General features: G+C 38.9%; 1 protein-coding gene across 1 annotated transcript in view; it reads left to right on the plus strand.

The window, feature by feature from the left end:
- The first annotated feature begins 3,108 nt into the window (after positions 1 to 3,108).
- Positions 3,109 to 26,097, plus strand: part of lrp5 (low density lipoprotein receptor-related protein 5) — a 77,509-nt gene continuing 54,520 nt past the window's right edge. The window contains exons 1-3 of the mRNA XM_049483918.1: positions 3,109 to 3,359; positions 15,953 to 16,153; positions 21,269 to 21,488. Coding sequence (XP_049339875.1) covers positions 3,302 to 3,359; positions 15,953 to 16,153; positions 21,269 to 21,488 — 479 coding nt within the window. The 5' untranslated portion in view covers positions 3,109 to 3,301. The remainder of the gene's footprint in view (positions 3,360 to 15,952; positions 16,154 to 21,268; positions 21,489 to 26,097) is intronic.

Raw genomic sequence — 26,097 nt, forward strand, 5'->3', positions numbered from 1 at the left:
TTCCACAGCCAACTGTCAGTGATATTATAACACAGTGGAAGCGACTGGATATGAAAGCAACTATCTCTGTTAGTGTGCAGCATAGTGTGCAGAGGTCACCAACTTCCTGCAGAATCAATCACTGCAGACCTTCAAACTTAATGTGGTCTTCACATTAGCTAAAGAACAGCAGAGCATTAGGAGCTTCATGGAATGGGTTTCCATGACCGAGCAACTCCATGTAAGCCTTTTACCAAAGACTGCATTGCGCAGGTGATTGGATACTTAGTAAATGTAGAAGAACTAAATTATTTAACATTTTTGTACTTAAGTATTGCATGTAGTTTATTGTATAATGTAGTACTGGAGTACTGCAAGTAAAAGAACAGTACCGTGTTATATGTTAAGCAGTTGAAAGTTCTCAGTGAAAGGAGAAACAGGAGCAACAAGGTCTTCTTTTAAGATCTGCTTGATTTACACAATGATGAGAAGCTTTGTCAAACCTGGAGACAGTGCAGAGGATCTACTTATCTGGCTTTAGTGATAATGTGGGTTTGAAACATTTTTAACTTTTTTAGAATGGTAACGAGCATTAATGCAGCACATAAAAAGGTATACAGTACAGATGCAGCAATTTAGTACTTAAGTATTGTATTGAATTAGTTCTAGAATAGTAAAACCCTCTAGCATTGAGCTGTGAAGCAGTGTAACTTGTCTCTGGATTTTTTGGAAAATTATGGATGAGGTGGAGTAAACAATAGAGGCAGTTACTCTAACAAAAGCAGGATAAACTAAAAAAAGAAGTAGAAACAACAAATAAGCAGGTGTCCTAATACTTTCTGCCATTATAGTGTTTTTGATTTTTATGTTGCATGTTTGTCTGTATGGACTTTCAACGTAGTGAATATTTCATAAGCGGACCTTATTACATATATTTTATACTCCTGGCCTAGATGGCAGACAGTGTGTCAAAATGACCATCCTGCTTTTCTCATTTTAATGATACAGTTCAAAAACATGCATCATAAAGGCATGCCTACCAGTCACTGATCTCTCACAAAGAGGTACACTACCCAAAAGCAGCCTCTGAGAGCCAAAAAGGCTTAAAAAAAAGCCTAAGAGCAGGAGGAAGAACCACTGAGAGAAACTGAGACTTAAAAGAGAAACCAGTCATGGTCTTATTCACTTAGTCTATTTATTGCTATTGCTTAGTATTTAAGACTAATTCTGTCTGCCCTGTGTTGTACCACATTCTACAGCCCGTTATCATAACAAGCTGAAAAAATAGAACTTCATCGCCAAGAAAAGCGATGGCAACAAAGGAGTAAATGGTTTATCATTACAACTTTTTTTAAGAATGTGTGGGAATTTGAACAGTTCAATTCAATTTAACACAGTTTTGTATAATTAATACATTTAACTGTGTTCAAACCAAGTCTTCCTGGCAAAAATGGGGATTTTTAGATGCTTCCTCTAATTGCAGCATCCTGTGTCATCACTAAATGAACTTCTCTGTTTCAAATATATTTTTATTATATCTTCCTTATGCTTGAAAGTTCCAGTTCCTCTTTGCAATGGAAGAAGGGTCTATTAATGGCTCTGAAACACTCCTTTGCTGCATTCTAAATAAGAACTACACACTAATACTGTAAAATGTATATACTAGTAACAATAACAATAACAAGTTCTCCAGGTGAATTTTTACAGCATTTGCATTGTTATCTGCCAGTGTAATTTTATAGTACTGTTTTAGACATAAGTAGCTTCTCCCTATTCGTTTTGCATTGCATTATGGGATATTTGCACTCAAAAACAGACCAGTTCCACTTTTATCTGTACTACACATTTCACAATCAAAGACTGATAACATACTGATTAATACACAAATGGGATATACTGAGAGTAAACGCAGCATGAATGATCATAGTTAAACTGCTCTGGGTTGATTGGTGGGCAGTCAACCATTAATCTGTTCATGGATGTAATCTCATAGCTACAATGTGTAAATTTTTAGACTCAAAGATCTGCACTACACTTCTTACAAAAAAAAGCAAGGACATTTTATTTTTTCCATTTTTTACTAGTAAGAGGCCTTGGAGCCTTGGAAATCTGAGACTGAAAGCTTATCAGAGAAAAGAAATCCTTGTAAAGAAAGTTGTTCTGCTGTCTAAACCAAGTCAATCAATTTATAACTTTAAACTGAACTTTAACCCCCTTAATCTGGCTCAGACCTGCAAAAGGTAGACACACACACACACACACACACGCACGCACACAAATGCACACAAGTCCTCCATGTTTCCCAACCCGTTTCCTGGCAGTCTCTTCTCTGTTGGAGAGAACCACATCCAAAATGTCTCTTCCCAATAACAACATCTCCTTCAATACCTTCAGATACCCTGTTACCTCAGATCAGATTCAGATTAATTTCAGCTCAAAATTACACTTCACTCAGTTTTTGTTTCAAATTAAATTTCGCTTCGATTCAGATCAGCGTAGATCAGATTCAAATTTGACTCGATTTAGATTAAAGTCAACCCAGATTAGATTTAAATTCAGTTTAGATAATAATTATGATAATAATAATAATAACAACATAATAATACAAAAATATTTAAACACTCTTAGCAAGAATAGCTACTAATATTTGTTTTATAACAACCGTGGAAACCATTTGATGCTTGATAAAAATATCTTAACATCTTAAACATATCAATATTTGATTTAGATTTTTTTTCAGATGAAACCTTTTTAATGTTTTTAAAATATCTTTATCTTAATCAAACATTATCAGTTTATATTGAATTACGCAGCTATTTGCATGTTGCTCTGGGTTTAATCCGCTTTAAATGGTTGTATCTAGAGTTGTATTTTTCACGCCGGAGTTGTGGCGGCTTTTTATTTCCCGCCCGTATTCAGGAAAGTCCCGTCTCCTCCGTGCCTTGATTGGCTCACTTGGAGCTCGCAGTTCTTGCTCATGCGCAGAGACACCTCCCGTTGTAGAAGGACGAGGCTGCGCGCGAGGGCTCTGGCAAGTGTGAACTCCGAGCGCCAATTACATTGCAGGGGGCGGGGCCTCTCCCCAAAACAGGTGCAAAAAGAAAAATCAGTACGATCCCAGGCGCTGACGTCAGAACCCGTTTCCGCTGTCATTCCCTGTAGGAGCCACACAGAGAGCGCGGTCCTGTGTTTCTCTCGGACGGAATAAAAGTACTTTCGCGGTTCCAAGGCGGACTAAAAAGTTGCTTTTGGACTTTTCTGACCCGCCAGCCACCCGAAACATGGATTTGAAGCCGCGCAGCTGAAGCGAGGACGGCCCGAGATGGAGCTTTTATTCGCGCAGCTGCTGCTGCTGAGCTGCGGTGTGACGGTGCTGTGCGGTGAGTGAAGGACTTTTGTTCACATTTTGTGCTGAAAATCGCTGCTAAAAGTCCCGCAACTCGGATTAAAGCCGTGTAAACAGCGTACAAGTCCGTATAACACGCATCTAAATACTAACACATGGAGGAACCGGTTTCTAATTCGGTTTAAAACTGGTTTAAACTGTGATTGTGTACTTAGTGGACACTTTCTGGGAGGCGGATTTGCTGAAAATGCACTGAGAAAATGGAGCTGCAGGAGTTGTAAAAGTGATCAGAAACCGAATTAAATGTTATAAAACACGATATTGGTGTAAACGACCCTATTTGGGAACAGATGAAAAAAATGTAAGGTATAGTTAGATGGTAATCCTGAAGTTAAATTGAGCATTTTTATACTCTATAGTTTGTCACCATAAAAAGAAGTACAAACGTCTTTAAACACAGTTATAATGATTTTTAAAAATCGTATAAACCTGCATATACAGTTAAAAACAAAGTTGTTATAGAGAAAACACAATTAATAGAATAACTAAGCTATTTGCTCTATTCATGAGTGCCAAAACAATCACTTTTGATTCAGTTCAGCTCAAATTTAATTCAGGTTCTGATTCAGATTAGAGTTACATCAGTTTTAGTTAAGATTTAGCTCAGATTTGTCCATTTGAGTTGGATTAACATAGATTGGCTCAGATTTGGTTCAAAGTTCATGTAGATTTGCCTCAACATAGGATTTATTTACATTAGGACTTAAATCAGGTTTATCACGGGTTTTATTTTAAATTCTGTTCATTTTTTTTAGATTCAGCTCAGCCTAGCCCAGATTCAACTTTAACTTTAAATGCAGCTTAAAATATTAAATACAGCTTAAGATCAGCTGGATATCCAGAAAAAAAAACCTACACTGTGTAAACTAATCTCTTTAATTCAGATTTTAATATTAAATGTGGTACCAAAATTTAAATACTTCTACAGCACATACACTTCACACACATTCAAGCTGAATTCACTAAGACCAAAAAATGTGGGAAAATAAACATTTCCCAAGTGCCCTGCTGCATGTTTAAACTGGGTTCGGTTACTTTTAGGGTGGATTGAAGCCTTGCTGCTCCACAGCTGCTGTGGAATGTGTAAGTGTGTAAAAACGTGTACATGTGTAAACTAAAGTTTTATTCAGATTTAGGGGTAGTGTTTACTGTTTTACCTCAGATTTACTCTCTTATTCTGAAGTATGGACACAAGGTGTTTGGTTACTTTAGTGATAATGAGGCTGAAGGGTTGACTGCCTGGCCTTGGTGTCGAATAGCAGACTCAGAAGTGCACACAGATATAAAAAGGGGGAGAGTAGTATTTTGTGTGTAAATAAACAATTACACACTATCAAAAATAGTTTCTTTTTAAAATAGGTTAAATATCAGTTATCTGATATTTTAAATTGGATAAATCTGGACATATTACATTTGATCTCAGAGAGTGAAGTGTGTTCAGTGCTGTTCAAACATCTGATTTCATTTAATGAAAAACAGATTAGATAAACTGAATATTAGATGGGAACTGGGAATACTAGACACCTTTCAGGAGAGCAGTACAGAAATAACAACAAACAGCTTTATAGATTATTTTCTCAGGTTGTTAGGATTTTACTGTGATTTAATGACCCAAGGTGTATTTATTCATCAACTTCCTTACTATTTTTCCAGTAATAATATTTGTGTTGATTTATTATCCAAAAACAGAATACATTTTTGCACCAATCTCTTTATCCCGTACCGTGACCCACGCTATTACTTTTAGACTGATATGTAAATTACCTATGTTCTGACTGGCTGCCTAATTTAAAAGGCACTCTGAGCTGAAACACTCCTTATAATGTGAGTGCGTGTGGGCGGAGCTGAACTGATGTAGACTGAATAGGCAGATATACAATGATGGAATGCATTGTGTTTTTTGTGATCTCTCCAAAACAGTTTGTACAGAAGGACTGGGGTATAAATGGTATGCCAAAAAGGGTTCTTGACTGAAGCAAAATGTGTTGTTAGTATTCTTTGTGTTGATGGAAGATGATTAATATAGAAATATTTAAGAAATGGTTTAATGGAAAGCACCAAAAAAGGACAACAAATATTTTTGCAGTGCTATATTGAAGCTTTTTGTCTAGAGTGTGGTTTTAAGCCATTTTAGTTAAGTCTTCTATTTAAAAAGCACTCTGTGGTTTTCTGTCATATGGGCTCTTTAATCAGAACTGATTTGTTGAGTATCGGGAGTGAGATGGCTGGACTCATTGAGATACAGGACTGTGCAAAATGTTAGTCCCCTGTGAAAATCTAAATGAGACCCCCTTTTTTGGGTAGTTTGTGATCATTTTTTTGTTAGTCTTTTAGTCTTTTTGGCTTTATTTTTTTGTTTTGTTTTATGATGTGCAGAAAAAGATCACATCATACATCACTGTTCATTAAAACATCTCTAAAGTTCTTTTCATGGGAGTCTAGTAGTAGTTTGATTTGTCCCCAACACCTGGTTTGGTAAATCAGTGATTATTGATGTTAAACCAGGTGAGCTGGTGGTGGAATTGAAGACATCTACTGGGGCGTTGGCTGCGGGTGTCCAGTAGAAATCTGGACCTGAGCTTTGTTCTTTAGCTTTCTCACAGGAACTTCAAAATGAGAAATTCTTGTTACTTTTTTACTTTTTACTTTTAAATTATATGATTAGATTTTGGGCCCTGTCATTGTGGTAGGTTAACATGTTGCACTTAAGCCTGTGAACAATTTCATAACTAAAAGAAAATTAAATGCTTACGGTTGCAGTGTAAGGATAGAGCATGCAATACTTGCACACTAAGCAACAAGAGTCTGTATTGTGCTGAAAAAGAGAACAGTACTGAACCCAGACCCAATACTGGTGCTGTAGAACCATTTTAAATTTTTAAATGGGGGGGGGGGGGGGGTCTTTAGGGGTTCTATGGTGAAGGATATTTTTACACTGAAAGTCCAATCCAAGGTGGATGTTTTTTGTACTAGGGCTTGATATGAACCGTATGAAAGCCACAACCAGTGACATGTTTCGTCTTGCCTTGACCTTGCCAGTAGATCAAGACCGGCAGTGTCTGAGGCCGAGACCAGATTAAGTTATTTTTTATCATATAAATAGAAAATGCAGAAAAATAAATAATCTGTTAATAATGGTGTAAAATTGCTGTTAAAATACACTGTCATCCATAGCACAGTGATTTCTGTTGAGTTTTTGCTTCACATTTTTCAATTTTTCAAACAGGACTTTTTGCATTCTCTATAATGAACTGTTGTGTCAGTGTTACAGTGCTATATTCTTTTTTTTGTCATCAGCTACAGGGGTGGAGTCTCTCTATACTTCATATGAATTGGTTTGTAAAATGTTAGTTATGAGTTTGGTGAGTTGCTTTGTCAGGTGTTGTGATGAATTGTAGCTTTCTGTCAGAATCTCTCTTCACGAACATGATTCTCCTCAGATTCCTTTTCATAAATTTGAAAAAGTTTATAAATAAGGTTTAATCTACTGTTACAGTAAATGAATTAATTCCCAGTATAAGCATTTGTGTTCATACTGCTGTGTGATGTGCCTGCTCACCAGGGAGAGTCAGATTTCAGCACAACAATTATTTTTTCTTCTGCTTTGTTTAGGGACTAATTCAACTTACTGTAATTGCTCTGAAAGTCCATCTAGAACCATTAAAAAAAGTGTTTTACACTGCAGACAAACTGGACCATGATTTAGTAGATTCTTTCAATCAGCCTCTTTTGGTTGGTTCAGACTCTGGTCCTTTGGTTCAGACCGTGGTTCACGCCCCCTTTAACAAATGCCACTTTAGTTCAGACCCAAACTGAAAAGTTAGAAATTTCAGACCAAACAAGGGAGGTGTGAAATCCCCCTTAATTGCGCAGATAAAAGAACTTTGCCAGGTCTTATCGTCATCACATTTTTCCAGAATTTCCCTATGTTTGACACTAGAGTGATTTGTAGAATGTTATCAATTCTGTGAGTTGCCTTTATGTGTGTTGTACCAAATCCAACTGCCTGGCAAAATCTCCTTTCGAGTCATGCATGTCACAGTAGAATAAGAGCAAAGTTCTTTAAACACAAGAAAAACTTAATGTCGATACTTTTACAGAATGGGTTCATACAGGCCTGTCACAATAATTACACTATCGACTTATCTTACAATAAATGACCGGAATAATATTTGATAATCATAATATTGTCTATTATGTTTATTTGTATGTTTGTTCACATATTTAATTAGTTCACAAAATTATTTAGTTAAAATTGTTGTATTTAAAAAGGTATAATTGCTATGTTTTGCAATTCTATATTCATTATATAAATTGCATGTAATGGTCTGAAAATAATTTAAATTTCATTTATCACAATAATCTCAATGATGTATCATTCACGGAAGATTGTTATTGTGACAGTCCTAGTTCCGTATAGTACTGAAAACAATGGCTCCTCTATTGCAGTGCTTTGTAAACACCTACAGTATAGTCAGTTAATAATCTGTCACAGACTGACAGAGTATTTTAACCTGGGATACTCAATAGTGTTGGAAACGTATCCATATCCATATCCATATCCATATCCATATCGGCACATAATTGCATTGGACAGATGATATATTTGATTAGTCTATATAGTAAGGTGTTTTGGTAGACCTGCTTTTCTGAAACCACGTGTATTAAATTGTAGTCTACCCTGCTTTTGTTGGAGTAACCATCTTCATATCCAGGCATGGCTTTCTCCTTGATTTTGGAGCATGGCTGTGGGGATTTGTTTGCATTCAGTATAGATTATTGAGGCCAGGATGCTGGATGGGATCACTACCCCACCTCAGCCCCTACTTTCCAAATAATCCCAAAAGTATTCCGTCCTGTTGGCAGTAATTCTCTACATGTGCATGTGTGTGTGCGCGCATGTGTGTGTGTGCGCGCATGTGTGTGTGTGCGCGCATGTGTGTGTGTGCGCGCATGTGTGTGTGTGCGCGCATGTGTGTGTGTGCGCGCATGTGTGTGTGTGCGCGCATGTGTGTGTGCGCGCATGTGTGTGTGCGCGCATGTGTGTGTGCGCGCTTGTGTGTGTGTGTGTGTAGTTGCATGTTTGTGTCAGCAATAGGTGCAATGTGAAATAGCTGAATACATTCATTAAAAGGGGTTGTCCACAAACGTTTGGTCAAGTATATGTATAGTGTATATATAGAACAAGTGTATTTTTAGGAAGCTCTGTTTTAAGTGGTTTGGTTAAGTGGTTCTTTACAGTGCTCTGATTGATCACTGACCTTAGATTCAGTCCATCACTCAAAACATGTTTGGTATCTGGCATCTGCTTCTTAAGTATACAATGGGAAAGGCTAGGCTAATGTTGCTAATAAACACTAGATATAGTGTTTATATTAGAGAACATGCACAAAACTTTCTTATTTTTTTAAACTAAAACCATGTTGAAAAGATAAACAAATAGGATTGTAGTAAAGCTGTAATTACTTTACTTTACTTTACTTTTTTTTTTAGCAGAACTGCTTAATTGAACTAAGCATTGGTTTTTATTATATGCAAATTTTGAGTGATTTTTTTGTGTGAAAGGAAATTACTTTCGGTGCCAATGGTCTTTATACTGCAGATGGAGATTTATTAATGCTGAAATGTCCTTTTAAGTGTCACAAATGCATAGTACTCAAATCCAGGATGAGTTCTCATGTGTATAATGATGTGAACAATGGAGGCAAGATTAATTATATGATAAATATCAACCAAATCTGCAGATTTTTGGTGCATTTTATTTTCTGAGTAGTTTCTTGTATGATGTGAATTTTAAGTAGGTTTTACTTTGTTTTAATATAAGGTGTAACCTAGTTGTCTTTTTAAACAAACATTGATTTTCAAATCTCAGTCAGTCATACAGATTTCTCCTTTATAACATTTAGAGAATTCGACCGTGTCTCTCTGCAGCACGTCTCATCTTCAATCTTCCAAAAGGAGTCATGTGACTCCTTTGCTGCGTTCCCTCCACTAGATTCCTTTAGTCGCCAGCATCAGTTTTAAAACCTTGACGCTGGCCTACAAAGCCATAATCGGACCTAAAACTAGATCTGTACCGGTGGAATTCATACACCCTGACTCTGTCCTGGAACGAACTTTCACTGGGTGTCAGGATCTCCTTCCATCCCCAACTAAAGACTCATCTTTTTAAAGAATTCCTCAACTAAAAATTTGTGTCTAAACATTGTCAAAGCTTGATGTGTCTTTCTGATTCTAGTCTCTATGAATTAGCTGTGGATATTTCCAAAGTAAACAAAGAAACGTCTGCTAAATACCTTTAATGTAAATATGAATACCTTAAATTATTTGTTTGATCAGAAGTTTTTGTACAACTAAATATTCCCCAATGGTGGAACAAACTACCTTCCATTACCAGAGCAGGAGGGCCCCTGACTACCTTTAAGAAACTCCCGAAGACAGAGCTCTTCAAAGAGCACTTACTCTCCTAACACCTCTAACAAACTAACCTCATTTCCTGCTCCGCCTCCTTTCCTTTTATATCCCACTATTTCCTCTTGGCCTTATTTAGACCTTGTCAAAAAATGTTTTTGCCTTGAACTTCTGTGTCCTCTGTTGCATCACATCATTATTTGTACGATCTCCTTAGATGTTTACTCTGCTTAATGAATGCCAATAATTTGATTCTTCTAAAACAGACCACAGGTGTCTTTCCTCATGGTTGTTTAACAAATGAGAAGCTACTCACTGCATCAGTTAGGGTTAAATAACTTGTTGCCAGCTGAAATATAATCACCCATGCAGTAATTATTCAATTTGAGGTTTGTATTTACTTGCTTAGTTATATCAGAGTTTGCAGTGGTCAGTGTTGGTCACAGTTCCATTTGTGCCCCAGGCAGACTCACAATTCTGTTTGGTATTGGTACAACAGGAGGAATATTTTTTATCATTATTAAGTTGAAGTGTACAGAGATTTTATTTAAAGAGAATTTCTTTCAGGTTATTTAGTATGAAATGTTCAGTGTACTAATCAAATCTTTTGTAAAAAAATCTTATTTGCATTTTGTTTTTTGTTTCTATTTTTGGAAAGTGTAGAAGAGTGTTTGTCTGTTTTTTTTTTTCTTCCTTTTTTGGTTATGTATCTGAGGTTTTGCTTTGTTCAGAGGTGTGAACTCAGCGTGGTTAATTCTTAATCTAATGACGACCTGGGAACAAAAGTCCAATATGGTAATTCATGGAGATGTGTTGACTGCCTGCTGTGTATTCTGAAGCCTTTTCACTCTCTTTCTGCCTCTGTACTAAAGGAATAGCTGCTTGCTCGCTATTGCTGAGAGGCTTGGATTCTGAAGCACCATTAGGCTGAACTGAAACATTAATATTGTTGGATTATTGTTGATAGATTTTTAAGATGTTTGCGTTAATTATTTGTTTTAAAAAAAAAGTATTATGGAACAGGTCAGATCAACAGTGAAACAGCTCTTATTTGTTGATGGTGTTTGTGCAGGAAACGAAGACGTGCTGTACTTTGTTCTGTAAAACTCATAAAGGTTCAGATACACAGAATAGCATAAAACATGTTCAGCATATTGTATTAAAGACATGTTTTGTCTTTTATACATTTTATGTACTTGTATCTTGGTTTTTCTAAACTACATGTCCAAATGTTTTTGGACATCTCTTCCAATTTCTTCATTCAGTTTCACCCAGTGCACCCAGTGCTGATACAGATGTGCAAATGCACACACAGCTTGTCTAGTACTTATTAGAGCGGTACTGCAAATAGAATAGAAGTCTTTGGAGCAGAAAATCAGAAACCTATTGGCACCTTGTCTAATGCCAGGTGTGAGCTGTAAATCCCCCAGCACTACATATATACTACATTTGTGTGGCTTTATGTTCTGAAAACGTCATTATGTTGTCATGATCGGCTCAGAATAAAAGCATTATTGAATTTACACCTTCACCATTTAACAGATCATTTGTTTTTTCCAGCATATGCTAGCTTGCTTGGCCGAAGCTTGATGTACAAAAATTGAAAACTAAATTTTTCACTACATGGAGTGCAGAGATGAGCAGTGACCGACATCTGCATCTCTGTGGAAATAAAGTGAGAATAAAGCTCATGTAAGCGAGGCTGCATTTAGATGGCAGAGTGTATTTGAGAGTTTGTCTGTGTCAAGTTTTGCAGTGCATTTATATTCAGCACCATATCATGTTTCTGAAGAAAACAATGTTTATTATGCTTCAGTTTGTAAAACAAAAAAAATATCTAGCAGATTTAATTTTGTATGTATGTGTATGTAAATCGAAAATCTGATTTTTTGGGGGGAATAATCGGCCAGCACTAATTATGAGCAAATATTTATAAATACTGAGTAGAGTATTATAATTATTATTTAGTTATATTAGTAGTACTTAATAAAACATACGTTTTGAGTAAATGTTTTAAGAACTATAATACATTTGGTTATATATATGTATATTTATATATAACATTTTCAGATGTGTTTAGGTGTGCTTGGAAATATGTTTTTTAGGCAAAGGTATTCAGTGTTTAGGTGTTTGGAGTCTTTTGGAAACATTTGGTAGCAGGTAAAGTTGTGTTTTTTATTTTTTTTATGTTTTTTAAGATGGATTAAGAGAGGCTTTTTTTATAACATTTATAATTAATTTGGCAAAAGTTGTGTATGTTTCCCCGATGTCCCCGATCTGATCATGTAATCGGAAATTGGGGGCGATTACTCTATTGTATACGATCGGAATACGGTACAAAAGATCTGGAATCACTGATTTATCAAAAATGTTAAAGTTACCTTGTTACTCTACAAGTTCACTATACTCTCTCTTTCTCTTTTGCACAAACACAGAGTCCCCCCCCAGTTACAATGTAACTGTGGTTTAACACACCTGAGTTAATTTTCTCTAGCCGCACCCAGGCCTGATTACTGCCTCACCTGTTCTCAATCAAGAAATCATTCAAATAGAACCTGACTGACAAAGTGAAGTAGACCAAAGGATTCTGCCAAGCTAGACATCAGCCGTTTATCAATACAGAGTACACAAGTTTGAACTCTCGTACTTGGCAAGAAAGGACTTGGTAAGTTCGGCTTGCGTGTGCACACTCCCGAGGACGGGAGGACGCAAGACCTTTATTCTGTAATTGGAACAAAAAGGGTTCCACAAACATACGAGCAATTTTACTTAGCCGCTTTTGTGCCATGTGCATTATGGGTTATCAGGCTGTAAGAAGTCAACTTCTATGCATCCTCTATAATGAGGGAGGAGCAAGAACTCATCCAGGTCTTTGTAGTGAACTTGGCTAACAGCGATTTCCAAATGCAACAGTACTTGGGCTGCGGCTGATGACGTTTCCCAAGTCCCGAGAAATGGCCATCATGCCAATATCCAAAGAAATTCAGAAAGAAATGAGAAATAATGAGATAATTGAGTCTGGAAAAGGTTTAAAGTAATTTCTCAAGCATTTCTAAAGTTAAAATCAAGGTTCATGATTTATGACCATAAGAAAAAGACTAGCCAGCCCTGGTAGGCAGCCCCGGTTACCACTAGTAAATGGCACCTGACCGCGGGAGACTAAGGAACCCTAAATGTTCCAGTAACCCAGGGCACTATCAGCTTGCAATTCATCCCATGTATCTTGTTTAACCATGGTAAACGCGCAGACTATAGTCCGATATGCACACCTCTGAACAGAAAAAGTGTTAGCGTTGCGGTTAACAACTAATGCTAATACTGCTCCAGCCTCGGTACTGGAGAAACTTAAAATTCTCTATAACGCTGCACTTCAGTGGAGTGGTTTTACTGCTCCTTAATACTTGACTGGTAAAATTCATAAGTAAGGCATACCGGATTATAAGGCATACTGACTATTTTTGGGAAAATTGTGTCTTATAGTCTAAAAAAATATATGGTATATTTTTACATTTGTTTGATGATCTGAAACATTTAATAGTGACAAACATGCAAAAAAATCAAATGACTCTGACTCGGAGGCAAAAAAAGTGATCAGGGCATCCCTACCTGAAACGTTATTGTAAAGGAAAGCGTGAAGATAGAACTGTTACAGTTGTATGTGTTTGTTAAACTTTTCTGTCTTTGTACAGGAAGCTGAGGCTTCCTCTTTTAAACGCAATTAAGCCGTTCCACCTTAAATGGCCTTCAGGCTAACAGCAGCCACATTTGCAGTGTGCCTGTTGCTGCCCTCACCCAGCATAAATACGGGGCTGTTAGCATCGCCACCACACTGTTAGCACTACCACTGATTCATTAGCATTGCTTTTATGCTGGTCTCACTCAGCATAGCGATAGCTTCAGCGTTAGCTTCTCCCAGCATGGCTATTAAGGCACACTCCACAGATTAGTTTTTTATGGGTTTGTAGGTGAATGATACAATTTCTGAGTATGGGTATTTAGCAATGGCTGTTGTTTTGGAGCTTTTTTGGGTTAAACCCAGTAGTAAAGTAAAGTTAAGCCCAGTTCCATTTCACCCCTTGGCCCAACCCCTACCTCTACCCTTTTGTTTTGCCTCTGCATGCCGAGGGGTAGGGGTGTCCCAATCCTTGTTAGGCTGGAGGGGTAGGGGGGATAAGATAGGGCTTGTTAGCCCTTCAAACTGAGATTTTAATTTTTGTTTAAAGATGGCAACACAAAGTGCCGCGAAGCACTATTTTACCAGAGTTTATTGTGTAGTTTCAATGTTTTGTGGTTAAATTCTTCATAACAAGCATACAAAAAGATTGATAGTAGTTTGTCCCAGTAGCTGGCTTGCTAACTAACTTTCTCGTTCCACCTTAAATGGTGCAACAGACGGCAGAAGATGCAGCATTTAAGGCAGAACAGAAAAAAATAAAATAAAAGCTAATTAAAGCTAATTTCAGCTCCCCATCAAAGAGGAATTAAGAAATTGACAATAATAATTCATTTCTACACCCATCTTCTCCCTTTCTGAAGACATACAATAAAGCCCTAAAGTTAACTAGTTAACCAGCAGCTAGGTTGCTGAACTTTAGCACACCTGATGATGTATCGGGTGCCTGAAGGGTTTGGGGAGAATTTCACCCCTTCCACTTATAACTCTGTTCTAAGGAGAAGGGTTACACTCGAAAAGAAGGGGTAAGTGGTAGGTCCAAGGGGTGAAATGGGATTGGGTTTAATGTATCATCATCTGCAGAGAGGTACATAAACAAAATTCCCAGATCAGCACATTCCTGGATTTTGTCCTTTCCTCTTACCTATTGTCAGATTTATTGAGGAATGTGTGTGTTTGTGGGTAAATGTGTCATCACAGTGAATTGTTCTCAGTGAATCACTCTGCTGTACCCTCTCTTTGGCCTCGGCTGGGTCAGGGTGAGGTGGAGGGCGCCAACACGTTCACTGTTTCCTTGCTTGTAGTGGCTTTTGAGCGCTTCACATATGTCTCGTTTAGATTTAGGTTTAAAAATCTGCAAAGATGGTGATTAGTTGGAACAGCAGTGTGTGTGCGTGAGTGTGTGTGTGTGTGTGTGTGCGTGAGTGTGTGTGTGCGTGAGTGTGTGTGTGCGTGAGTGTGTGTGTGCGTGAGTGTGTGTGTGTGCGTGAGTGTGTGTGTGTGTGTGAGTGTGTGTGTGTGTGAGTGTGTGTGTGTGTGAGTGTGTGTGTGCGTGAGTGTGTGTGTGCGTGAGTGTGTGTGTGCGTGAGTGTGTGTGTGCGTGAGTGTGTGCGTGCGTGAGTGTGTGCGTGCGTGAGTGTGTGCGTGCGTGTGTGCGTGCGCGTGAGTGTGCGTGTGCGTGAGTGTGTGCGTGCGTGAGTGTGTGCGTGCGTGAGTGTGTGTGTGCGTGAGTGTGTGTGTGCGTGAGTGTGTGCGTGCGTGAGTGTGTGTGTGCGTGAGTGTGTGTGTGCGTGAGTGTGTGTGTGCGTGAGTGTGTGTGTGTGTGTGTGTGAGTGTGTGTGTGCGTGAGTGTGTGTGTGCGTGAGTGTGTGTGTGCGTGAGTGTGTGTGTGTGTGTGTGTGTGTGTGCGTGTGTGTGTGTTTGTTTGTGCACGTGTACTCCTGCTGCAGTCTGAAAGGAAATGTGGCTTTTAGGACAAGCGGCAGTGTCTTACCAAGAGCTTTACAAGTGACAAACAAACCCCTTTTCATCATCAATAAGACTGAAACTGGCCAAAATTACAATGAATAGATTTTATTAGCTTTTAAGGTTTTATTAAATTCTCGATGCCTTTTTTGGGTTGTTTTGACCTGCTGTGTAGCTTAAAACTTGCTTTTATGGTTTCTGATTCTGCATTAATCTGATTCTTATTATTTTGACAGAAGTATTGCGAGGTTTTAATCACAAGTAACACCTCGATCTGATAGGGTTGCACATTTATATTGTTCAAGCCGTGGTAGTGTGGGTGTGTGCAATAGCCATGTACAACAACTTCAGTTTTTTTTTTCTTCTGTTTTTTTTGTGCTTCATGTCTACCAGAGGCATATTATATCTGCCCTGGATTATTTATTTTACTCCTGTCTTGGATGCATAAAATAATTTGTTATTATCATTAAAAATGTGTGTATTTTAGGTTCTCATGCTGGTTTTGTGTTCGTTTGCAGGTTCTCCTCTTCTGTTGTTCGCTAACCGGCGGGATGTGCGATTAGTGGACGCGGAGGCAGGCCGGGCAGAGTCAGCAGTGGTGGTCAGCGACCTGGAGGACGCAGCGGCCGTTGACTTTCTGTTCAGCGAAGGACTAATCTTCTGGACTGATGTCAGCGAGGAGGCCATCAAACAAACATACTACAACCAGACCACCAACTGTAAGTGTTCCCCAAACATCCACACACAGATCTGCTGTCAGTATTTAAGTGGGCGATATCCACTTTTTACATACCATGTGAAAATCTGCGTATGCTGGTTTTACGTGGCTACAAGACCATAAAATGTTGGGTTATTTTTAAACAGAAACGTTATCAACCATATTTGTCAGTCATATAGAAAACGATTAACTATCAGTCTGACAATTAAACAACAGAGGACTTCACTTGGCATCATCACTAATAATCTGTTCACCACAGAACACACTCAAGTCTGTCTGACTGAAACTTCACTTATAAACTTTTAGACGAGACTAATAGAGCGATTGGACAGACAGAACGCAGACCTTAGTGCTTTTTCCGTGGTGTTGGGTTCTGAAGTTCAGAAGCGTGCACAACCCTGTATTGTGCGTAGGGGTGTGACGAGATCTTGCTATATTAAAACGTGACTATATTTCTCGTCAAGCTTAAAGGGATAGTTCGGGATTTTTGACATGAATCTGTATGGCATCAACATGACCAGTGTCGTGCATTCTCACTGACTTACCCCCGACCATGTCCGCTGAGCGGAGTTCTTGTCCAGTATTGTCCGAGCCGAAAGTAGTCCGGCATGTTTGCTGGGGTCACGAAACGAAAGCGTTTTTCTTCCCAAAACAGTACGAGTGCAAAAGAGTGATTTATTTGCATAACAAAAAACGGTGTCTGCAAAAGTCACGCCTCATTATCACTGGGGCACTACTTTCATTTTGGATCAGTGCGCATGTCATTCTAACTGCGAGCAGCGCACTAGTCTTTCAGATCATTGGCTGCGCTCAGCTTAAACCAGCAACGCAAAGAGCAAGCTTTAGAGAGAAGTTTATCGGCTTTTATAAGCTTCTTGAACACAGATTTATACATTTGTATGTGTGTGTGTAAAAATGGTGCGGACTTGTGATTATCCAGGCTGTAGCAACAAAGATGTGGCTGATTCTCCGCACAGTTTCCGTCGTATCCCCGTGACTGACATTGCTCTCAGGCAACTTTGGATACTTGCAATGGGCTTCCATGTGGACACCAAAGTGGTGAAAATGAAGAAGCTTCGTGTTTGCGGTGCGCACTTCAGCGAGGATGACTATGTTTCTCCATGCCCGCTGTTGTTTGTGATGCAGGCAGCAGCTGGCCCGCCGACGTCCTCATCAATTGACAGGTTCTGTATCTCGGGCATAACTAAATCCCACTCGTGGCAGCAGTAACATTCCACCTCTGTCGGCATTAGTTCGCACTTCAAACAAGTGCACCAGGATTTGTCGGCCACCCTTGGTATCGCAGCAGCAGCAGCGGCTCCAGCTTCGGTCTCAATCATTTCTCTGTCCACCCTCTCTCTTTCTGCACGATCCAATTCGATTTGGGCAAGTTCCTCCTCAGTATACTCAGGCTCATAAAGATACCCCCTTGGCTCTGAGCGGAAATCAATATATTCCTCGTCGCTCTCGTAGTCCGACATGTTCACGAACAGTAAACAGTGAAATCGAAACCGTAGGCTAGCTGCCAGGTTGCGCAATCGCGCGCACTGATCCAAAATGAAAGTAGTGCCCCAGTGATAATGAGGCGTGACTTTTGCAGACACCGTTTTTTGTTATGCAAATAAATCACTCTTTTGCACTCGTACTGTTTTGGGAAGAAAAACGCTTTCGTTTCGTGACCCCAGCAAACATGCCGGACTACTTTCGGCTCGGACAATACTGGACAAGAACTCCGCTCACCGGACATGGTCGGGGGTAAGTCAGTGAGAATGCACGAAACTGGTCATGTTGATGCCATACAGATTCATGTCAAAAATCCCGAACTATCCCTTTAAACCTGTCTCGCGGGGGGGGGGGGGGGGGGGGGGGACAGTTTAGTGTGGACTTTTTAAGAGGGATCTGGCAACACAGTAGCGATAGCAGCGAGTGTGGTGGCTGAGCAGTGAGAGCAGCTCTCAGCAGAAGAGGAAAATTCGGGCATTTGTATAGAAGATACTGCTACTTTTAAGTAGTATGTCTGTCTGCATTTTGGCTCCAGTGAATACAATAAACAGTAACAGAGTGACCAACAAGACACAAATCATATGTAAATACTGTAAGTAAATCCTACAGGTGACTGTTTCATAGGCAGCTGTACTAATCCCTTAGCTCTGTACTGTATTAAAAAAAAATGTTCTGTCTCTGTTTGCATAGTGTTAATATGACTGGTTATGGTTATGCATAGTTAAATTACAAGAGATTTAGGAGAAAAAAAAACACAAACCATAGGCTTAATATGACTGGTTGTGGTTTGCACTTATTGTTTGCACTATATAAGACCTAGAAAAGTTAAATGTTTTCATTTTTGACGTTTTCTTTAAAATTTTATTTTTAAATCTCGTCTCGTTCTCGTGAACCCAGTATCGTGTCTCGTCTCGTTCTCGTGAACCCAGTATCGTGTCTCGTCTCGTCTCGTGATAGTGTCTCGTCACACCCCTAATGGTGTGTATACGGGCGGAACAGCACAGCCCATGTGAACGTAATCCACATGATCTTGCGCTTTTTCCCCTCGCCACTGCCCCGTACGTTAACATTTTAACGATGATGATAACTCATGTCTGAGAGAGTGAAGTTAACTAGCTAACTAACTAACAGACTAACTGCTAACAGGATATCCGCTAACAGCACAGACTGACTACAGTAGCTAACAGGTCAACTTCTAATACTACAACACAGACCATGTTCTGGCTTAATGAGGCTCAAATATCACACATTAAAAAAAGATAAAGCTCTAAACCTGCACAGAGTCGATTGGAGGATCTCAGGAGTGTTTTAAGGCACATTCTTCAGACTCCTCTGTTCCAAACTGTTTTTGGAAAAAAAGGGGCAGAAGACTGAGTTTACGTAAAGTTCACTGCTTAATTTTTACGTGATAGACCAAGTAGTAAATAGTAGCAAAGATATTTGCACATTAACTGAAGAGATTCTGTAATAAGCATTAATATATTTGAACTTTTTTTCTACTTCGTAAACTGCTGTTAGTCTTTGCCAGTGTGTTATATTAGGTGTGAGTTGAGCAGCATGTATTGGTTGGGTGTGATTGTAATGTGTATGAGTGTGTGACTAGTTGAAGCACACCCCTCTGTGTGTTTAGGACGTTGTTGGATTCAGGCCGGTGTAGCATAGCTGCAGTCTTATATCAGAATCTTGAGGGAGAAGGAAACATCTGAGGAATGCTGAGCTGATAACTCAGAGGCTGAGCTGAATGGACTTGTTGTGTTTCAATGGTGAACATCTCAGACATAGCACAAAAGTTTGGTGCTCCCAAATGTTTAACTGCATCACATTTAACACAGCACTTTTACAGGTTCACCTGTATATGCAATACAGTGGCTTACAAAAGTATTCATTGCCACATGAACTTCACGAGTTGTCACCTTACAACCACAAACTTAAATATATTTTATTGAGATTTTAAGTCACAGACCAACACAAAATAGCACTAAAAAGTACAATAATTTGTAGAGCCACCTTTCACTGCAATTACAACTGTAAGTGCTTTGGAGTTTGTCTCTACCAGCTTTGCACATCTAGAGACTGATAGTTTTGCTCATTTTTCTTTACGAAACAGCTCAAGCTCAGCCAGGTTGGTCTGAGAGCATCTGTGAACAGCAGTTGTCATGTTTTGCCACAAAAGCTCAGTGGTATTTAGGTCTGGACTTTGACTGGGCCATTTTAACACATGAATATTCCTTGATCTAAACCATTCCACTGTAGTACTGGCTGTATGTTTAGAGTTATTGTCTTGAATCTCCTTCCTGATTTCAAGTCTTCTGTAGCCTCCACCAGGGTTTCTTTTAGGATTTCCCTGTATTTAGCCCCATCCAACTTTTCATTGTCTCTGAGCAACTTCCCTGTCCCTGCTGAAGAAAAGCTTCCCTGCAGCATGATGCTGCCACCACCATGTTTCACTTTGTGGATGGTGTGTTCAGAATGATGAGCAGTGTTACTTTCTGGCACACAGAGCACTTTGTATTTAGGCCAAAATATTAAACTTTGGTCTCATCTGACTACAGCACCTTCTTCCACATGTTTGCTGTACAAACAGCACTTCCTATGACTTTCCTTCAACAGTGGCTTTTTTCTTGCCACGGAGTGCACGACTTATAGTTGTCCTGTCGACAGATTCTCACACTTGAGCTGTGGATTTCTGCAGCTCCTCCAGAGTTTTGAATACATTTTCCATTTTTGGATGATAAATTGAGCAGTGCTTTTTAGAATGCCTAAAGCTCGGGATAGGTTTTTTTTATAACCTTACCCTGCATTAAACTTCTCCACTACTTTATCTCTGACCTGTCTGGTGAGTTTCTTGGTCTTAATGATGCTGTTTTTTAAACTAGTGTTCTCTAACAAACCACTTAAAATCTCAAATAAAATACATTAAAGTTTGTGGTTGTAAGGTGACAAAATGTGAAAAAGTTTAAGGGGTATGGATACTTTTGCAAGCCAATGTCCATATAGGCAATATGTACCTTTTCACTGAGCCACAGGACGCAAATAACCTGTATTAGGACTGGTATTGACTATAATGTTTAGTTTAGTAGATTTTTGTTTTTATGTATTCATAGATAGCACCTATATATGCACTGAAATTTAGGGAAGTGGATTTTTGATAGATTGTTAATTCTATTAATATTATTGTAGTTGCTGGTGATGATAATTTAAATAGCCTAAATAATACATGAATAACCGGATTTCTGTCACAAATTATATATTTTGCATAATATTTTAAAGTTTTTGAGTTTTTGCAAATTTCCTGTTGGGAAAGTCTAACTGAACATCTTAATACAGACTACAGTGGTTTAACCCAACATATTTCATAGCTTACTATGACCAATCAGAGGAGACAGCATGCTCATAGGGGATGCAGAGATTTGTTTCCCCCTCGAACGGCTGGTCACACTGGTGCAACCTCGTTGTTGTTGTTGTGTGTTTTTTTTTTTTTGTGTTTTTTTTTTGACACGCAATTGAGAAATTATGTTGAACTCTGGAGTCCTGTATACTGTGTATAATAAACAGTAAACTAAAATAGTTTTAATTGTATATATATATATGTGTGTGTGTGTGTTTGTATCAGCGGTGAAGGAGGCGACGCTGGGCTGTGGTCAGACAGTGGTGGTCTCCGGGCTGGACTCTCCTGATGGACTGGCGTGCGATTGGCTTGGCCGGAAGCTTTACTGGACCGACTCTGAAACAAATCGGATTGAAGTGGCCAATCTGGACGGAACCTCGCGGAAAGTTTTGTTTTGGCAAGATCTCGACCAACCGAGGGCCATCGCACTGAACCCCCAGCAAAGGTGAGTAATTAACACACACGCTCGCACTCAAACCAACAAACAAAAAAGAAATCCCCTGTCTGATCAGGTCTGTTGTAGGTGAATACAGGACTGACTGTGTATCGACTCACACACTCTGAAGCCTCTGCGACCTCTATGACCTCTCCTGTCCCTGTGAACACAGATCACTTACAGTTTATGTGGAGGAGTTTCTTCTCAGAGCAGTTCTGGTTGTGATAGAGAAGATCAGTGTGTTTGGGTGTGTTGGTGAGAAAATATTGCTAAATCAAAGTATAGTGATATTTGGTTTTACAGTACAGTGTTGATTCTCGAAAACATAGAATTGAGTTTTGGTTAATAATCGTTTTACAGATAAATGTTTGTCAGACAAAGGTTTATTTTGTGTTCATTTTTACATGGTCAGGCTCTTGTACTGCAGACTACTGCGCGAGTCGCTGGAGCCTCAGACCTGTGGATGTTTATGAAACTGAAGGTGTGTGTGTCTGTGTGTGTGTCTGTGTGTGTGTGTCTGTGTGTGTGTGTCTGTGTGTGTGTGTGTCTGTGTGTGTGTGTGTCTGTGTGTGTGTGTGTCTGTGTGTGTGTGTCTGTGTGTGTGTGTCTGTGTGTGTGTGTCTGTGTGTGTGTGTCTGTGTGTGTGTGTCTGTGTGTGTGTGTCTGTGTGTGTGTGTCTGTGTGTGTGTGTCTGTGTGTGTGTCTGTGTGTGTGTCTGTGTGTGTGTCTGTGTGTGTGTCTGTGTGTGTGCGCGCTGTATGATAAAGGCATTAACAGGGGGAGCCAGACACTTTTCCTGGCCTTCAGCCTAAAGAAACACATCCTGCCGCTGTGTTTTCCTAAGCCCTCGCTGCTGTTAGGTGAAGCTAGCGTGTTCCTCCAGAGCGTCTGGGCGGAGCTGCTGGAGAATGGGGCCGTTTTTAAGGGGGGAGGGTCCGATTACACACACTCCAGGCTTAGGCCTTACATTTCTCTCTCTCGCTCTCGCTCTCGCTCTCTCTCTCTCTGTCACTCACTCTCTCTGTAACTCACTTACACACGCACATACACTCACGCGCACACACACACACACACACACACATGAATATCTGCTTTGCACTCCTCCATTGTCCTGACTTTTCACATCACAATGATTTTTAGCATTAAAAAAAAAAGATTAATATGGCTTCAGATATCTCTATATTATATAATAATATCGTTTTTTACTACTATTAGAAAATAATCCCTATAGAAAAGTAAGAACTGTATAAAGAGTTAAACAGTGAATCGTTTGAGAGATGTACAAAAATACAAATTAAACAATCCAGTGTTTTACAACCATATCATTGTAAATGTTAAATTTAAGATTCTGTAAGATTCTGAAATCTTTAAAGAACATATGGTTCATTTAAATTATGTCACAAAAAATCTAAAACTGAAAAAGGAAGGTATGTAATATAATTTGATATACTATATCAAGTTTTAGAAATATCACAATTTTATGTTTTGTGTTGCTGTATCAATTATCAATACTCGATATAACAACCACTATATACTTCTTAGATAAAAAAAAAATACAATTTATAATAAGATGCTGTGATATATCTGTATTTTCTAAGACCTCTGATATTATAAACCGACTTATTTGAAGCTATTGGCTTTAAATATAAAAACAATAGAAATGTTAATGATTGGCTGACGAGTGATTGTGTAGTCTGACTCTTAATTTGCTTGTTTGTAGTTTGTTGTTAGCTGTTGTGATGTTCTTATGTCTGAATCTCTTCTCGCAATATTAAAAATAACATTCACAGTATTGTTTTAGAGTCAGGAGCTGAATGATCACACACACACACACACACACACACACTGATGTATAGTGCAGATGTTTATGCACATCTTGTGAAGCTGTTTTCTTTGGAAGGGGAACGGGAGGTTTTGGAGTGTATGAACACACTGTAGCTGTTTGTTGGCTGAGCTGTGTTTCAGTCCTGAGCTAATGTATAAAATGTGCTTTACACTACTGTCTTTATTCAGTCAGACAAAGATGTCCAGCTGAAATCCTGTTAGAGTTCATTGTGATTCTGGTGTCATATTTTTCTAGAATTCCCTTCGGGGATCAATAAAGTATCAATCAAGTATCAATAAAGTATCTATCTATCTATCTATCTATCCATCCATCTAATGAGAATTTAATGGTTGGGATGGATGAATCGTTAAATGGGTGGGATGGATTGATGAACAGGTCATTTGGATGGTCAGATGGATGAACAAATCATTGAATGTTGGGATGGATGAATGGATCACTGTATGTTTGGGATGGATGGATGGATGGTTGGGATGGATGGAAAGAATGAATGATATGACGAGAATGACGGGAAGAATGAATGGTAAACACGATTGGTAGAATGTATGGTTATTTAGAAAAAATGGGTGGATGGATTGCTCATTGGATGAATGTATGTTTGGATGAATGCCTGTATGGATGTTTAGAATGGATAGATAAAAGAAAATGTTTAGTTAGCTGAATACATATGTGAGTGGTTGAATTGATTGATTAGTAGGTGGTTTATTTGATAAATGGATGAATGAATAGACAGATAGCTACAGGAATGGTTAAATGGATAGATGGGTGGATAAGTTGAAGGTTGAATGAAAGTGAAAGGGATGAGTGACTGGAGAGGCAGTTGGGTGATTGCAAATATGTGTAGTTAAATGAATAGAAAGTTTCCCAACTATTATGGCACCTGCTTTTTTAATATTACTTTCAAAATCAGGGAAAATGTTTTTTTCAAGTAGCTGTTTTTACTGTCCAGGCAAGCACTGGATCATTGCTATGAGCATTTGATTGTATTCGGCTACAAGTGTGTCAGAGAGATTAGGATGTTGATTATTTCAGGGAACTTTTCCACTCCTCCTCAGCTTAGTTCTGATGGGTGTTATACTTGTTTTTAACCAATGTCTGGCATTTGGCATAGTGCCAACATGATTTTTTTTTTTTCTGCTCCATAGTAGTAGCTGAATGCATATATTATAAGGTGTGTCCACAAACGTTTGGACATGTAGTGTATATGTATTCTATTGATCTGGTATAGGAAGTTTTACCTGTAATCCTGAAAACTAAGCGTACAGTATGTCCTCGTGCTGTAAGTGTAGATATGATCTGATAAGCAAAAGGCAGACGGTTGGCTGCTGTGGGCGCCTCTGCTGTGTGGCAGTGATTCCAGCTGCTGTTCCTGAGGTGTTCAGTTGAGATGAACGTGCTGGAGCCGTGCGCTGGTGGGTGGGGTTTGCATGCTTGGGTTCCCCGCTGGCATGTGGCCTGTTTCCTCTAGTGACAGGCTTGTGTGTGTGTGTGTGTGTACACGTGTATGATGAATGATGGTAGCTTGTATAATTATCTAGTTAAGATTCTCCTGTCCAAAAGTATTCAGACAGCCCTTCTAAGTTGTTAATTTGGCTGCGGTTGGGTAAACCCATTGCTGACCCAGGTGTGGAGCAATCTCAAAGCAACATGGTAGCATTTATGCCAAATATCAGTCACTGTCTATAAACCAGGGGTTAGGCATATGATTAAAATATTAAAATACAACATTTAAAGATCATTCCTGATACAAATTTTAAATGTGATATTTTGAAATGCAGCCAAAATATAAAAGAAGTAGCGTCAAATTCCTAAAAATGCAATTCAGCTTGTTCAGGTAAACAGGACTAATCGTATAATGAAATGTGCAGTTTCTCAGTGTTCCTAAATTGCTGATATCCACAATAACATATTAGAACAGTATATTGTGTATAGGGTTGCAGCAGTATACCATTGTTTGATAATTATTACCATTGTTTAATTATTACCATAAATTGATAGTTATTACACCGTGTTCATTTACTTAATTACATCACACAGTGTAAATGTGTATTGAGGTCAATTTATGGACAGTTTTGAAAATGACAACCTGTATTGTTGGGCATCTTAAGATGTGATGCAGGAGAAACTGGGCAAAAAACACCTGAGATGCTTTCTCCCTTTGTATCTTCAGTACCAGATTGTTGCTAATGTTTGTTAAAAGGAAATAGATCCATTTGAAAGAAGGAGACAAGCCATCTTTTTTTATTTAATTAAGATCTATCAGTCTGGAAAAAGTTATAAAGCCATTTCCAAATTTTCTGACTACAGCGAACCACAGTGAGACATTATCCACAAATGGCAAAAACATGGAACAGTGGTGAATCTTCCAAGAAGTGGCTGGCCAAAATTACCCCAAGAGCGCAGCGACAACTCCAACAGGTCCCAAAAGATTTAAACAACAACATCCAGAGAACTGCAAGCCTCGCCTGTCTCAGTTAAGCTCAGCGTCATGAATCCACCATCAGAAAGAGACTGGGTAAAAATGGCCTGCATGGCAGAGTGCCAAGGCAATAACCACTTCTGAACAAGAAGAACGTTGAAGCTCATCTTATTTTTGCCAGAAAACATATTGATGATCCCCAAATACTTTTGGGAAAAATACTCTGTGAAGTGACAAATGTTGAACATTTTGGAAGGTGTGTGTCCATTAGTTCTGATTTAAAAGTAGCACCGCATTTCAGAAAATAGCATCATACATACAGTAAAACATGGTGGTGGTAGCGTAATGATCTGGAG

The sequence above is a fragment of the Astyanax mexicanus genome, chromosome 10 (assembly GCF_023375975.1).
Source record: "Astyanax mexicanus isolate ESR-SI-001 chromosome 10, AstMex3_surface, whole genome shotgun sequence".
Classification (NCBI taxonomy): Eukaryota; Metazoa; Chordata; class Actinopteri; order Characiformes; family Acestrorhamphidae; genus Astyanax; species Astyanax mexicanus.